Source organism: Apis mellifera, linkage group LG7 (genome assembly GCF_003254395.2).
Source record: "Apis mellifera strain DH4 linkage group LG7, Amel_HAv3.1, whole genome shotgun sequence".
NCBI lineage: Eukaryota > Metazoa > Arthropoda > Insecta > Hymenoptera > Apidae > Apis > Apis mellifera.
Genome location: NC_037644.1, coordinates 8,393,734 through 8,411,531, shown reverse-complemented (window position 1 = coordinate 8,411,531; position 17,798 = coordinate 8,393,734). Strand labels below are relative to the sequence as shown.

The 17,798-nt window shown below is 28.9% G+C and overlaps 3 protein-coding genes across 4 annotated transcripts in view; all 3 read left to right on the top strand.

Moving 5' to 3' along the window:
- Nucleotides 1-4,525: 4,525 nt before the first annotated feature.
- On the top strand, nucleotides 4,526-10,909 carry LOC408937 (SPARC). Of its 2 annotated transcripts, none has more exons than XM_623076.6 (6): nucleotides 4,526-4,724; nucleotides 8,028-8,113; nucleotides 8,342-8,551; nucleotides 8,722-8,940; nucleotides 9,503-9,853; nucleotides 10,321-10,909. In XM_623076.6, exons 2-6 carry the CDS (start codon nucleotides 8,036-8,038, stop codon nucleotides 10,375-10,377), a joined length of 915 nt encoding a protein of 304 aa, XP_623079.2. In that variant the 5' UTR covers nucleotides 4,526-4,724; nucleotides 8,028-8,035; the 3' UTR covers nucleotides 10,378-10,909. The 2 variants fall into 2 exon arrangements, with proteins under 2 accessions (XP_623079.2, XP_006562631.2); XM_006562568.3 differs by having other exon boundaries at nucleotides 4,526-4,737.
- A 1,125-nt stretch (nucleotides 10,910-12,034) lies between these two features.
- LOC551779 (histone H2A.V) lies at nucleotides 12,035-16,423 on the top strand. The gene is made up of 5 exons (XM_006562569.3): nucleotides 12,035-12,181; nucleotides 12,327-12,404; nucleotides 13,711-13,824; nucleotides 14,425-14,554; nucleotides 14,951-16,423. The coding sequence occupies exons 1-5, from the start codon at nucleotides 12,179-12,181 to the stop codon at nucleotides 15,010-15,012; spliced, it is 387 nt and encodes a 128-aa protein (XP_006562632.1). The 5' UTR covers nucleotides 12,035-12,178; the 3' UTR covers nucleotides 15,013-16,423.
- A 673-nt stretch (nucleotides 16,424-17,096) lies between these two features.
- LOC409212 (cadherin-87A) overlaps nucleotides 17,097-17,798 on the top strand; it is a 255,208-nt gene continuing 254,506 nt past the window's right edge. The window contains exon 1 of the mRNA XM_006562570.3: nucleotides 17,097-17,777. Within this exon, the coding sequence (XP_006562633.1) occupies nucleotides 17,737-17,777 (41 nt within the window). The 5' untranslated portion in view covers nucleotides 17,097-17,736. The remainder of the gene's footprint in view (nucleotides 17,778-17,798) is intronic.

The window sequence follows — 17,798 nt, the reverse complement described above, 5'->3', positions numbered from 1 at the left end:
GTGATAACGCAGTGGTAGTAGCGCATAGTAATTTATGTGCCATCTCGTACATATAAACACCTCGCCCTAACCCAAGTGCACGGATGAAAATACAGATTATGAATAAATAAATAAAAAAAAAAAAAAAAAAAAAAAAAATGGACAAAAATTAACTGTTTTTTAATAGTGCTGAGAACACACACACACAGAGGTGATAACGATATGTTGAGAGGTGATAAATTAACTACTATTTAATAATATTAATAACGAATTTGGCAAAGGAAAAAAAGAAAAAAAGAAAAAGAACTACAAAGTGCACGGCGACTACAAAATGCTACGATATTTAAGGCTGAGAACATGTGAAAAGTAATTATTTACGTTTCTTATTAATCCATTAAATTGTTACGTAGTCTACATTAAAAACATCCGCAATAGTTTGTAATCGAATGCGTTACAAGTACTCTATGCCCGGGATAAAGCAGAATTATTGAACGAACGACGTGTGGTCTTTGTTTTATACTTTTTAATGTAACACCTTTCTACAAAAGGTGTATATATATATATATGTATGTGTATATATATATATATATATATATATATATATATATATATATGTAATTTTATTTTAAGCAGAGTTTCACACGGTAAAAACATAAGTATTTTGTGTAACAAAATTCAATGTTTCTAAAACATTGTTTTTATATTATATAATCGCGATGATGCTGCTTTGTCTCGGTCATGGATAAAGAGGTAATTTCGCGTGATTAGTTGGCCAAATTATTCGTCTCGTCGAATAATAATAAAATAATAAAAATACTTTCACGAAGTAAATGCTCGTAAATTAAAGAAGTTTTCCAGCCAGTTCGTAGATGAATTTTAACGAAAAAAAAAAAAAAAAAAAAGAAGAACGGAAAGAAACGATTTATTTATTATTATCAACTTAATATTTATATGGATTTAAAATATTTATATATGCCCTCTATCTCAATATATATATATATATATATAATTGAAAATATAATATATATATATATTTTCAATTGTACAAACAACAACAAGTATATATTCAAATTTTATATATTCAAACAATGATAGGATATTATCATTACTATGACTAATTAATTTTAAGCATCGAATCTCGTTGCTAAGTTTCTCCTCTTTAAATCGTAGAATAATCGTAAAAAAAAAAAGAAAAGAAAAGAAAAAGAAAAAAAGGGATTACGAATTTTTATGGCTAAATATTTTAAACGAGCTCCTCTCCTTCTCAAACTTCGACAAGTAGAACGTAGTACACTTTGATCTTTCCTTTTTTTAGTTAAATTTTCAATATGTAAATACAGTTTTTAAGTAAGTTCATTTGTACCTTTAGGTATATACGTACACACACACACATATATATATAAATATATATATATATATATATATATATATATATATATATATATATATATATATATATATATATATATCAATATGCATCTCATGTATAACTGTATTAAAAAAAAACAAAGTGTTCAAAAGCCACGCATGCGCGAGATCACCTCTTTATACCTGAACGAAAGCTCTGCAAATTTTTAGTGTGAATGTTTTCGTTTTTAAGTGACTATTAATAATAATAATAATATTAATAATAATATTAATAATAATAATAATAATAATAAAAAAAAAAGATAAATATAATGAGCGAAGAAAGGAATATGAAGAAACACAAATAATTATATAACAATATAATAATTAGAGGATGGCGAATAATAAGTTGTGAATTTTTGTAGTATACATTTTTATTTCGGTCTACCAGGCCAGTTTGTGTGTACAACCATGGTCAACGTTACTACGACAAAAAAAAAAAAAGAAATAATGTTAAAAGGAAAATGAAAAAAAAAAAAAAAAAAAAAACAAACATCAAATGTATTGTAACTTTTTGCATTTAGTATAATATACCTACCTTACTACCAATTCCTATTTAGTATCTCTTTATTTATAAAAATATTTCACCATTTCTTTAAAGTTTCAATGAAATTCTTGATCTGCATACTTAAGTTAAATATTTTATGTGTGTAAGTCTATAAAGATAATTATCCGATAGTGATAACGTTTAATAAAATGTTATTATTTGCAATTGTTTAGAATGGTATTTTAATTTATTTAATAATAAAAAAAAAAGAAATTATTAAATAAGTTCTTAGCGTTTATTCAAAGTAAAGTATTATTATTATTATTTATCTCGTTGATAGTCAATTTCTGTTTATATTAATATTATTTTATTCTCTTGTCAATAAAGTCTATGTAAGAAGCAAAAAGATTAAAAGAGAAAAGTATTTCTGCTTCTTTCTTTATACAAGGATATATCGGGAAAAAAATTTACTTAATTTTATTTTACATTGTTGAAGTAACTCGAATAAATGTATTAAAATAAAAAAAAAAAGAAAAAAAAATTCAAAAAAATTTTAAAAAAAGAAAAGAAAAAAATGTTCTACATTCATAAAATATAATTTTAATTCCATTTATGGTGAATTATTTGATCGATTCATATGTACATATAAAAATATTTTATTTGCAAAAGAACATGCATACATACAAATTTTTCTATACATCTTGTGATATAAGTTCTGTTATTTCAATTAAATATTAAAGTTAATTTACTCTCATTCATTTCTCGAACGAAAATATAAATACGATAGATCTTATTCGTATTAAAATTTTTCTTTATAACAAATGACCTGGTTAATCGAACATGAAATTGCGACAATATACGATACCGAACGAAACAAAATATAGATTTATGTTATTAAAAAAAGAAAAAAGCTGTTCTAATAATTTTCTAACATATGTTGAGAGATTAATATATCGCATTAAGATATTTTAACTTTTCAGATAAGATATATTGCCAAATTGATTTCGATTTTTTAAATGGAAGTGAGCGTATATATATACATATAATAACAATTTGATTGTATTATTTGTAACATTTTGAGTAGAATATATAAAGTTTTATAGAAACTAATTGAAATAACGAACGAAAATTTCGTATTGCTTATAAAATATAACGATGATTTGTATTATATATATAAAAAAAAAAAAAAAGGAAAATTCGAATTATAGAAATAAATCTATGGTATAGATTTTAAGTAAATTTTTACGCATAATAATATGACATGACTATGTTTATGTATAAGGAACTTTATTCTTTTCAAAAAAAAAAAAAAAAATATATATACATATATATATAATTAAATCTATATCTCGAAATTCTGACTAACTAAGTGATTGTGTGAACTTATAATTAATAATTAATAAGAAGTAAAAGCAAGCATATCGGTTGATTGACAATTACGAAGAGAATTTCACTTGTATGAAAGTAAATGTATTGGAGGATATTTGTCTGTGCCATTTTTATTTAATTTTTGTCATCGTGTTAAATTATCACAATTTCGATATTGTCTTAAACGATTCAGCGATCTACCGATCATTTTTATGATCAATAGTATAATTAATATTGAACTTAACAATAAGCTTAATTTTTATATGGAATTATGATGCATCTACCTCATACATTTTTAACTTGTAATTCATATAATATGATTTGCATGTGTAATAAGAATCGTTTCTTTTTTTAAAAAATTATTTGTTTTCTTTCCTTTAATAAATTACTTGAAATTTCATTTTACAAAAAAAAAAAAAAAAAAAAAAATAGAAAAATGTGGAGATATATAATTTAATATTCGATATTTATGTACGATATAATTATTTATTATTTTCAATTATTATACGATTCGTTCAAATGTTTAATATTTATCGTTATTATTAAATAATTTGATTTCATATTTTAAACAAATTTTCAAAAATTTATTAATATTAATTTATTATAAAATTTGTATTGTTTTGTATTGTTGTATTGAAAATTGTTGGAAAAACGAAGATATTGAAACGAAGAAAAGCGTAGAAAAAAAGAAAAAGAAAAAAAAAAAAGAAATAAGATAACAAGATATTCCTTCTTTTAAAATATAAAATTGACTGTTTTGTATGAAATATAATCCGAGTAAAAACTCAACTTGCATTTTGAACATTGTGTATTTTTGGTAAATAAAATTATGTAAATAAATGATCTAAAAACATTGTTTATCAAGTATTTATAGCCATAAGTCTAACAATCTAACACAACCACAAATATATAAAACACGCTATCTAAATTTATTTAAAATATCACACTCGTACAAAAATTCGTATTTCTTTTCTTCCCTGTATTCCATATAAATCATTATACTTAATATAAAATTATCAAATCAATTTCATAGTGAAAGTAACGAAAGATGAAGATGAAATTTACAATGTTTCATTTTTTCGAATAAGAACGCGACGAGAATTTGACGAAGGAAGAGTGGAAACCGTCGCGTTCGAAAGATAATTTCGAAAAAGAAACTCGGAGGCGCGGTTGGTTTACTTATGGTGCACTGGGCGTTACGTAATTTATCGCGCAGAAACTCGCCTCTGAAGCGAGGCAGAGGGAAGAGAAGCGGTGCATATGGCAGAAAGATCAAACGGGGGTGTCGGAAGAAAGAAAAACGATGAGATCATCTCTGCTCGCTCGCTCTGTGGAGAGTTGACCGTTTCTCCCGTACGCTGTTGCGCGCAGTCAGTACCGGTCGTGCGACCGATTTGGAGGGTTCTTTTGAACAGTTCCGAAAACGGGCCGAGAAAGGAAAGAAGTGTAACGCCGGCAACAAGGGAAAGGAAGGAACGATAGCGTAAGTCCGTGAGGTACGTGAAGTATCTTTATTGCACGGGCAGGTGTGCGCACCTTGGTGCGACCGCTTTACGGTTTATAGGCATATGCACCGTGCGCGTACCATCGCGATTACACGATTTCCGAAAATAAATACTTCGAGCGCGTAACATTGAAATCGACGTACCAATTTTTTCGAACGAAGGATGTTTAAAATACAGAAAATTTTCTTTAATTTTTGGATATTGTTTTTTTTTTTTCAATTTTAATTTATATCGAGATTATTTTTTATTAATGAATTAAATCGTCACATTTTTTGAGATTAGGATAAGGATTTATATTTTTAAAAATTGATAGAATACTTAATATTGTCAAGGATCATACGTTTTTATTAGAAAATTTATATGAGAGATTTTGGAAATTTTTTTACGATATCATTGATTAGATTGTTTCAAGAAATTAACTCGATAGATTGAAAGTTATCGCAGAAGAATGAACGAGTGTATTTATATTAAGTGTGACACATGAATTACTTGAATGTTGTAATTTTTTTTATACGAGTAACAGATTTCTCTTCGATATTTAAAACATTTTTTTCAATAACTAATTTTAATTTTTAATCACTTTTCATTAGTTTTGTAAAATAATATTTTACGATAATCAATACGTGAATTGTTTAAGAATTACTATTTATCTTAAAATAATATCTAAATTTATTTTAAATTATCGATTTAATTTTTTAATTTTAGTTATTGCTAAGATAATGCCATAAAGAGGTCAAAATAATATTTTATATTCTATTTTTAGAACGTGCACTCAAGATAAAGTTGAGATAATTCGAGATAAATATTCAAAGTTATAAATTTAATTTTCTAACAATAGGAAAAGAAAATATAAAAAATTCCCCGTTTCATTAAAACTATTAATTTCCATACACGGAAGACGTTAATAAATATCTAATTAAAAATCATCAGAGAGGGAAGGAAGTTGCTTTGAATCCGTTTCTGTAATTAAATAAATAGCAGCAGTTCGATGCGTCTATAACACGAGCGGCAATTATAATACTTTGTCTTGGGATATATATATACGCTTTATTAGTGGGCGTTTGTCACAATTTTATCTTGTCGCGAACTCCTCGGAAATTGTTCCTTTCGGAACGGAAATCAAACATCCTCTTTCTGGACGAAAAAGATATCATCAGAATAATTCGAATAATTTTATATTTTCGATTCATTAAATTTATTAGCAAAGATCGTAAAAGAAAAGAAAAAAATTAATAAAAGTCTTCCTCCGCAAATGGAAGAGCATTATTTTAAACGTCGCATAATTACGCGAAATTTAAAAGCGTTACTTCACATATTGAATTGCAAATACTCGCCACATGGAAATCTAAGATCTCGAATTTTTGCCGTATCATGACACACGATCCAAACCAATTTCACCAACGACGAAGCAAAAAAAAAAAAGAAGTTTTCCTCGACTTCATAACGAAATAGCCACGAGCTATTCGAAATATTGATTTTCAAACGGATAAGGAATGAGCTCTATTTCACTGTATCCTTCATCGATTTGTTTCAAAAAAAAACAGGTATCTATCTTTTATCACGAACAAGCGTTCAGATAATAGGAAATAGTGTCAATAGGTTTCGAAGATTCGAATTATTATATCATCATCTCTTGTTCGGTTTGTTTGTTGAATGTTTTCATCGCGAAAATGGGGTAATTGTGTAAAAGATACGACGTTTCGAATGACGACAATTACATAATTTCGTGGGCGCTGATCAAAGAAGAGATAAAAACAGGGCTGTTTCTGCCTCCACTCTGCTCTTCATAAACTCCTCGCTATATTGCTCCGTTCTTCTTGCAGTTGCGACACACTTGCGAACTCTCGTTTTATCAAAGGTCGTTCGTACAACATCTCGAAAAAAATCTTCATTTCTTAAGCAGCGTTATTATTGCAGATACAATCGAAATTAGGATAAAATTGTAGAAATTTTTATTTTCTCCAAAAAGTTATTAATGTTAAATTTTTGTAGAAAAGGCAAATAATGAATATGTTTCTTCGAGGAATTAATGCGTACACGCAAAAGTTTTGTTTCATTTGGAGGTAACTTTATACCGTAAAATTCTTTTTTTTCCATCATATTTGCACTTAACTTGTTTGAGAAAGAATTTTGTGACGCGCGAGTATAATAATTTGAAAAAATAAAAAATAAGGAATTAAATCCGTCCAGGAGTTTCTTTGTCGAGTTAAACGAATAATTGTTCGTTCGGTGATAAATTCGCGTACTTTTTTCTTTTTTATTTAATACACAATGTGTAATTGATAAAATCTAGGTTTACGATAAAAAGGAAATAATGGATTCGTAGAAAAAGCTGACGTGTAACGGAAATTCTGCGCTGCAAATACAATCAAACCGAATGAACCTTACGCGTAAACCGACCGAGGTTATATTTAACCCAGTAGGAAGCTAGAAAAATGTGTTTTAATTTGCTACAAATCATTGTACAAGGACTATAGTTTTATTAACTACTGTATATTTTATATTACAATCTTTTCTTCAAATTAAATGATTCAACGTGAGTATACAATATTTCGATTAAACTCGTCTAATGATATCAACCATTATTAATTATTTATCCTTTACTTTCACTCCCTCCTACAGTTTGCAATTAAATTGAAAATTCAATTAATCAAAAGATTAATCAATTTCATTAAACTGGACGGAAGAAAATTACTGAGACGCGAATGAAGAAACTTCATAAACATAAAGTGGGCGTTTCATACTTAGCCGATGAGTTCAACGCCGACCTTCGTTTCTCATCAATTCAAAGGAAGAGACAATAACTTAAATAGGTTTTATCGTTCCTATTCGCGTATTTACAGGCGTGGAGAAAACGGAGGAGGAGCCGCGTATACGCGTATACGCGTTCAAGTTTGTGTTGCGTTGAACATTTAGTAAAGAAATCGTGATTTCCAAGTATCTGGGTTATCGCTTCGTTGCTCCTATTAAGGCCTCGGAGATTTATCGTTGGTTATACGTTGACCCAAGCGTTGCTTCGTTGCGCGTTATTATTATTGGGAATTTTCGAAATTAAGCCATCGTACATTCTAGACGAACGATCCTCAATTGAGAGAACTCTTCTGATTGATACGCGCGAGCATTAGAACAATAATTCCTTTCCATCAAGTTTATAAAACAGGACCCGACTATTCGTTGCGCTCATCGCTTTGGGCATATTGAGAAAAGGAATAGAATGAGAGGAAATTAAGAAATATCTCAAATTAACGTTGCATTTAAATTCGATCGATTCTTTGCCGCAGAGATCGCAATGCGGGCGAAAGTGGAGCTCCTCTTATTTGCGTTGCTGTTAGTGGCCCTTTTGGTGGACGTCTCGGCTCAACAACAGGTAAGATAAATATATAAAATATATGTGTAGATATATATATGAATTATTAAAGCAATGGAAACGTCATTTGATAAAAACATTTATTTAAATAATAATACGATTCGAGGTCCTCCATTTTCTTTCTCTCTTTCTCTTTTACTTAGAATTTTTACTCGATTCGTCAGTTAATTATTTTAATAGAAATTGTGTGCAGGATTATAATCGATATATAATTATTGATTTTTTTAGCGACGAAGGAAACATCGCCGTCGCACGACCACGACGGAAGCCAGTATTCAAGATGAGGTCATGAACATGCTCGAGGCTGATGAAATAGCCGAGGAGGATGCTGAGGTCACCGTCGAAGATGGCAGAAACGAGGTTGGATCGAAGCGTCAGAGTTTGCTCCGTTTGGATCCGTGCATGGATAAACACTGCGATGCTGGGCGGGTTTGCAAGGTATGAGATAACGAAACAATTTAATCCGTTATTTTTAAGATTATGGATATTTTAACGTAATTCAATCATCAAGTAAATAATACTTTCTTGAGTAAAGATTATATTTGCATTTAAAAATTTTTTCTTTTTTCTTTCGGAAAAAAACAAAACATTATTCATCTTCGTTTCAGGCCGTGGACGATGAAACTGCCGAATGCGTTTGCATCGAGATATGCGACAAAGAGATCGATCCGAGACGAAAGGTTTGCACTAATCACAACGAAACGTTCGGGAGCGATTGCGAGGTATATCAAGCGCGTTGCTTCTGCGACACCAACGATCCCAGATGCAGAGGCACCAAATATCAACACGTTCACGTCGTGTACTACGGTGAATGCCGACAGATGCCTGTATGTATTTATCCGTCCTTCCGTTGGCGGAATATCAAAATAGAAATTGAAAAAAAAAATTAATTCGTATTTTTTCTTTTGCAATACGTTATAAATAGAAGTAAATATGTTAAATAATACGTTGTATATTATCGTGCAATGTTTATATATCGTTTATTTTAGCAAAATGTTTCCTAGTTATCAACCATTGATATAATGGAATACTATCTGTATTCGAAGGTATATCTTATCTTATTGTGTATTGTTGTTTTACTGGAGGAACGATTTAATTATAATATTATATTTACCCTCGTATTCTACACATTTAATCTCATTATCTGGGAATACGAGTTATGATATGGTATATTATTATTAAACAAAGATTATGTATAGGAAAAAAATAAAGTAAATTGTAGAAGATAATACATTTACCAACGTTAAAATTTTGTTTCTATATATATATATATATATTATATTTATGTAAAATATAATTTTTATTATATTATTAAATCTTTTAAAATTTATCGATTAAATTTTAGAATAATAAGATTCGGAAAAAAATTTTATCATTTTTATCTTACAGGAATGCAAACCAGAAGACATGGCCGACTTCCCGAGGCGAATGCGCGACTGGCTGTTTAACATTATGAGAGACCTTGCTGATCGTCAAGAATTACCGTCGCATTATCTGAAAATGCAACGGGAAGCGGAAACAAATCATACGTTACGCTGGACTAATGCCGCCATTTGGAAATGGTGTGACTTGGATGGTCACCCTCATGACAGGGCTGTTTCCAGGCACGAACTTTTCCCCATCAAAGCACCGTTAATGGCTCTCGAACATTGTATTGCGCCGTTCCTAGACTCATGCGATATTGATGGCGACCATAAAATTACCCTCATCGAATGGGGCAAATGTTTAGAACTTAATGAGGTAAATTTTCTTCCTTTATATGAATAATATTATAAATTAAGGATTCTTAAGTGTTTAGAATTATTGCTTTGGATACATTTATATATTATAAAATTCAATATTTAAAATTTGCTTATATTTTATTAATTGATAATAATAGGAAAATTTAATATTAAATAATTATTTCTTAATATCCTGTTTACTTTACAATTTCACACAGTTTTATTGTTTTATCTAAATTTGACTTTTGTGTATACAAGATTTATTGTTATCTTCTCATACTATCTTTGAGTATTTCAAGTGAAAATATATCAATTTGAAAAAAGGAATAAAACAAATATATCTTATAAATGTTAATTGAGAAGAATAATAATGTTTAGGAATAGTGGTAGTTTTTAAATTTTTAAAAATAATAAGCTTTTTGCCTCATTCCGTCTGCCAAAATATGTCGAACCGTCATACCGAAATGATATTGATTCCCATTGTAGGAGGATTTGGACGATAAGTGCGACGAGCTGGCCGAAACGAAGAATTCCGAGCAATAATAATTACGATAAATTCCAATGATAAGCGTGGTGGTTATGACCACGGGATATATGTAAACGGGTAGAGCAAAAAGAAGGGTAAACACACGACGTAATGTACTAATGAAAGGGCGAGGAATGAGAAAAATGGCGGGAAAAGTTGCAAGTAAACTGCTGCACTCGGCAACGCGCATGTCTGCGCAGAGACCTCGTCGATATTGCAACCCATCCGTAATGGTCGTGCCAACCGCAGTTTTAGACAGTGCTCTCTAATAATATAGAGACGTGTACGCTAGAAATTAAATCGCGATAAATTCGACAATAATTTTTTGAATATTTGAGAATTAATTTGTTGTCATATGATGGTTCAAATAGAAACGCGTTACACCTGCTCGTTTCCTCTCCCTATAGTATAATCTTGATATTATCCTCGTAGCAACAACGTACGTATTTTCTATATATATATATATATACATATATATATACATACCTTTTGTATAAATTTATTATGTGACTGCCTTTCTATCAATAAAGAGTGATACAGTTTCTTTCATCTGCGCAATACTAATCCATTATATATTATGCTTTATGATGTCAACGGTTAAATCAAAGGAAATGCAAAATGTTTCATTTAAAATGTTTTATTTCAGGAATAATTTAGTTTCTGTAGATAATGAAGATCGAAGTATTAAGAGTCATATTTCGTCTTTCGTGTTAAAGAGATTCCTTCGTTACTTTTATTTTAATATTAATGATTTAATATTTAATGAATTATATATTGCTTATATAATATTTTTCGTTATTTAATTATAAAAAAAAAAAATATGAATATAAATATGCATTACGGATCTATTAAAGTTTCGATCTAAAATTAAATTTTTGATGTTATTTCATTTTGTTGTACTTTTATCGAAGAAAGAACAAATTATTGAAATTATATATAATCTGAAGTTTATCAATTATTTCAAAATTTAAAATAACCGGTATTGCATCGTTAGCATGTTGAATTTTTTTAAAAAGGCAATTACTTTTTTACGATAATTAATATAAATATATTTGAAAAATTATACTTTCATATTATTATATTATCTATAATGTTCGTTATTTTATCGAAAAATATATTTTAGAAATATCATGGAGGTGAAATTTAAATTATTTAATTATGTATGTATAATATTATCTACTGGTAAGGTAGTAGATACGAGAAAGTTACTTATATAAAAAAAATAAATTAATTCTTTTCTCAATTTTTATTAATTTTATATATATTTATCATTTATAATATGTAATTATATTTCCTGCTCATTGTTATAGAAAAAAATTTTATATATATATAAAAAAATATAATAGAACAGAAAGCTCGGATTTAAAATTTTAAATGAAGCCATTTTGATATAGAGATAATGAGTAGAGATCATACGTGGAAAAATATGAAATTAAAATTAAGTGACCATTGGATCTAAAATTATAAGAGTTTAGGAAGTGTCTGATAAGTTGAAAATAAACGGTAAGTGGCCGACGTGAATAATAACGCAGTGTACCTTAGACAGTATGGAAAATTACTCTGTATACGATGCAATGTTCAAGTGATACAAGATAGAAACGTTAGTCTCCTACCAGAACCATAGTAACGAATCAAGACCAATAGATGGCGAAGAGGCATTTCATTGTGTCTCTATAATTGGTGTGTTTTAGTCACGTGGGGTGATCGCGGGACGCGCCGACAGCGCCAAGCGTATTTGGCGGGACCGCGCTTAGACGGCGTCGTCTGTGCTTCAGGCAAGTCTGTCGTGTAGTGAACCGCAAAGGCTCTTGTCGGACAATGGTGAGTATCCGCAAGTTTTCAGCGGATCCTTTAGCCATCCATATTTTCTAATCACATCATTATATTCTATGATGTTCATACTTTCTTCTAGCGAAATTTCGTGCTTGTATCTTGCAAATTAACCATGATTTTCGTTTCTGAATAGGCTGGCGGAAAGGCGGGCAAGGACTCTGGTAAAGCGAAGGCGAAGGCGGTCTCTCGTTCGGCGAGAGCCGGCTTGCAGGTGAGTTTATTGCTTGCTGCTCAGTTAAGTCAAATGCGTAGAATATAATTTTGTCAACATTATTTTCTGATAAATAACATTTACATGATTATTTTAGTAGATTTTAATGGTAAACAGGTTAAAACATTGTGGTTGGCGCGAAAAACTGAGGCGTTTTTAGATACCTAATGAAAAATTCATTTTTTTGAAGTTTTTGTGATTTTTGTGTGAATAAAATATGTGAAAGTGATCTATTTAAGTTCAATTTATGCATATTGTGCCAAATAGTTAAATAATACCTCGAAAAAGTCTATTATTTTTTGAATTAAAGTTATGGTGATTACGTCTAAGTTCGGAAGTTTTCAAACGAGACGGTTGAGTTTGTACTACACCCCCCCTCCTCTCATATCTTTCAATTCAGTTACTAATATGACTTTTATTGAAATATATTTTTTTTCAATAATTACTAAAAATAGCTTGATACGAATCATCGTAATTATTTTCGTTTCAATCATATTATGTCAATTCTGTCAAGATAATTTAAACTGACAGTAAATGTAACTTATTTTTGTATTCAATCATACTTATCTATCTTGAAATTCAGTTAATATTAATATTTACATTATATTTATGTTGAAATTACATCTTTTTATTTATTTATTTATTTATTTAAATATTTGAGTATAATTAATAATTAATTTGATTTGAAAAATTTTATTTTTTATGCAAGAATTTATATGCAAATAAACAAACATGACGGTAATTAAATATGAATATACTTGATATAATTAAACGTAATATTTTATAAAAAAAAAAAATATTTTTTTGATAATTATTCATATTCAATGTGATATATATTAATAGTTTCTTTCGGGTAATTATTTATATACAAATAAATAAAACACAGGGCGTTTACTAACGAATGACGAAACCACGTACTAAACTGGAAAGCTCGGGAAAGCCGAATCATCGTGTGTCGCTCGATATTCGTTGTATTAAAAGAGAATCGAGTTATGTATGCTGTTCTATGTGTGTGGATAAAATTGGTTTTTGTTTTAGAAGAATTGGATATATGATGAATTTATAAATAATTATTGCGGGGAAAATGTTAGAAACGTATAATATTACGAAAAATTGTGTCATTTCTCGTCGTTCGATATTTGTTATACGAAAAGCTGCTGACGCTGAGTGACCTCATGTTATTTGAACAGACATTATACATGATGCGTCCTAACCCAAAAATATTTACCTTGCCACGAAAGCAAAATTACTGTCAGACATAATAATTTTTACCTAATACTAATCATAGTACGAATGTTTTTTCCAGTTTCCGGTTGGTAGAATTCACAGGCATTTGAAAAACAGAACCACAAGTCATGGTCGAGTCGGTGCTACAGCAGCGGTATACAGTGCAGCTATCTTGGAATACCTCACTGCTGAGGTGAGTGAGAATATATGTGAAAGAAGAAAGCATTCGCAAAACAAAGAGAGAAAGACAAAGAAAGAAAGACAAATACGCACATAGGAAGATCAGCCGTTATAACCAGGACTATATGCGTTGGCATCACTAGCGACTGATGGCGTCACTAACGCCAAGCATCATGGCCGATTTTTCCCGCCTTTTCGTCAACCGTAGGCAAATAAGGAACAACATATTTTGCTTATCGTGTTATATAGAATTTCACTTTTATCTTTTTCATTTTTTTTTAAAAGGAACTTTTTCCATTAGAGAAATATTATCATATAATTACATGATAAACAGTATTTTTATAGATAAACAATATTCGAACAATATACGAACAATATTTATAATTTATAATTATTTTTGCGATCTTAAGATATTTCTAATATTATTATTATTATAATAATAACATTAATAAACATTCATATGCGAACATTTTTTATACATTTTTAAGTTTTCATATTATTATTTTTTTTTTTCTATATATAAGGTTATTGTGTTTTGTAATGTGCTAATAGTCTCACAAAAAAATATATATATTATTATATATATTATAAAACAACATTTTGTATGTTTTAGGTTCTTGAATTGGCAGGAAATGCATCAAAAGATTTGAAAGTCAAACGTATCACACCAAGACATCTTCAGCTTGCTATTCGTGGTGATGAAGAATTAGATAGTCTCATTAAAGCAACTATTGCAGGAGGAGGTACGTGTTTTCTGATTATTTACATGCTTAGACAGTCATTTTGTCATAACAAATCAAATTTAACCTATTATTTTTCTCTTAAAAAATAATTAATTTTGATTTTCAAGTTAAAATATATAAAATTTTAAAAATTTTATTTTGTAATTTGAATATTTGAAATTATTAATTATTTTAATAGTATTATTAAGATATATACTTAAAGATTACTTACTTATTTAATATTCTATAATTATTATATAATATATTAATAATATATTATTTTTAATTGCAAAAATTATTTAATAATTGCAAGAAATTTTATTCTTATTACAAATAAGTAATAGAATTCTATATTATATATTTATAATTGAATTTAAGTAATGATAATTTTTTTTATTTAAATTTTTTTTGTTACAGGTGTTATTCCACATATCCACAAATCTTTGATTGGAAAGAAAGGTTCACAGAAACCAGCATAATTATTTAGTGATTCATTTAAAAACATTTGAAGCTATGTAGACAAAACAGATGCGAAACAGCAGAGTGATTGTTGACAAAGTGTACCTACGTTACTAAATTGATGACGAGACTGGCGTGATATACATACGTATATATATATATATATAATTATATATATATATATAAATATAAATATAGATATATATAAATATATATAGATATATAGATATATAAATAAAACAAATATTGATATAATTTAATATAGGTAATGAGAGCTAAAGAAGAAAAAAATTTTCACTATGTAATTGGCATTTGGAAAAGTTAATAATATAGGTCTAAAAATTTTAGTGTACGCTACACTGTAATTAATTGACGAGCGATGCGTTGTAGCATGGCTTGTTCAAAACTGTAAAAGTTTCGATAGTGTGCGGATACTAAATATTTTTAAAGTTGGAGTATTTAAGAGCTCGGATGTGTCGTAAAATACTTTTGAAAGAAGAATTTTTTTTATTATCTTTGTCTTCATCAAAACTATTTGAACTTTATCAAACTTTATCTCTTTAGACTATTGCTCTTAAAAATATTAATATAAAATAGCATAACAATTATAGAAGAAACATGTAACATGAGCAAGTATTATATAATAATAAAAATTTCTTAAATTTTTTTATTTTTAATTTTTTAAATTTTTAGTCTTTACTCACACTTTCTTACAATAATTATAAGAATCGTATAATTGTAATTATCAATAAAAATACGTACTCATTCTTGTTATTAAATACTCTTAACTATCTTACAGCAGTATACAGTGTGCATAACACCTTTAGATTAAATTTTTAATTTTGGACACTTTATATTCTAAAATTTGTATTGCCAAATATGTTTGATTAAATTTTTAAAGTTTTCAGTCTCTGTAACATTAATGTAGGTATATAAGATTATAGTGAGAAATAATAGTTCTGTGAACATTGTTTCCATTTTTCTAATTTTATGAAAGTATTCTCATCCGAGTCACATTTAATGAAGTTATGCAATAAAGTGTAATTTGTGGCATACTGTATTTATGCTCACGATTATGAGACTGGAATCTTTGAAACTAATAGGCTTTTACTCACATAAAGGTAAAAGAAAAATATTTCGGCATTGCAAAGCCTTTGATGTAATATATAATCTTTATTCCAGTAGTGTTCAATCAACGTGAAATCCATAGTAGAAATATTGAATCAATCTAAAACGGAGCAATGTATGTTTTTAGTTAAAACAATTTCTTCTTTGATTCTGTTCATATCATTTTTCATTTTATTCATAAAACTATTGTTACTTGTGTCATTTAGTGTAATGTTCGCTGTACGTACGGTATTATACCGTATAATAAATACCAGCCATATGTAAAATGTTCATTTTCATAATAAAGAGCAATTTTACTATTAAGTATCGTTTAATCACTAAAAATTAATGGATTAAGGTAAAATATAATTATGAATTTTGTATTTAATATCTTTTTTTAAAAATCGTTAAATTTAATGTTCATTATATCAAAATTATCTAATATATATAATCAAGAGGCTGTAACAACGAATAATTTTTATAACTGTATTATTATGTACACAAATATTTTCGTATTATAAGTAAACAAATTATAAATACATTTTTTGTTTTTAAAAAGTAGCGTTTTTAGTTAAAATTTAAAACTATATTAGTTTTGGTGTTGCAAACGTATACACACATATATAAATAAAAACTTTTTCAATTATTAAATATTAAAAAAAAGGAAATTTAAAGTTATTTAAAAATTTAACGATCGTCTTATAGTAATGTATAAACATAAATATAATTTATATAAGGAGCTTTATAATGTACGCTATTTTACAAATATTCGCAATACTGTAATATAAATATTGTTATTTAATAATATATAAGATGATAATTGGGAAATAATTATTTTTTTCATTTTTTTTTTTTTAGTCCGTCTTCAAATTGTATCAACATTCACGTTCAGTGCTGCCATCATACTGGGAGCGGTCTCCTATTACTTTTCCAGTTCCCCCACCAGCAACCAATCCCATGGCTCGTTCAAAACCTTGCGGCTTTTCGCCGAGTCCGCTCATAGTGGGGTACGGTGTAGCTCCTTGCATTTGTGTAGGAGTGAGATAGCAGCAAGGAAACCGCCCCCCTCCCTACAAAGCCGGTCAGAACCTCAGTCGCCTTTCACGAGTTCGGTAGATTGGGCGGCTTGTGTCGTGAACATAATTGTAAACGTGAGCATCAACCGCTTGATACATAAATTCCATCCGTAGCAAGAACGAACAAGCCCGTTTATCGACTTTGCAACAGGGAACAGGATCTCTCGACGGATCGTCCTCGGATCCGTTGTGAGAGAGCCGCAAGATAGTGCACACCGGTGACAGAACGCGTGGGTAATGTCAAGCAGTGTGGTTGTATGATCAAGATTTTGAATAGTATCTTCGTCTCTGCGGATATCGGAATTTCGGTTGCGGAAAAATCAGTGAAGAGGACTTGTTTCCGTTTCGTTCACGTTGCGCTGTTGCCGGTGTTTATTCTTTCTAATCGAATTTTTACGCGCGCGAAAAGGAAACAATCGATTCGAAAATCAGTGATTCGTAATTATAAACGTACCGTATTTTGTTTCGAAACGGTCTTCTTGGTTTCGTGACAAGAGTCAGCGGTATGATATCGTTGGCATAACTTCCCACGTAGAACACCTGAATCAAGATTCTTCAAAGATGACGAGTAGACACGCGGAACAAATTTTTATTCGTGACCGGTAAGTCTTTTCTCCGTTTTC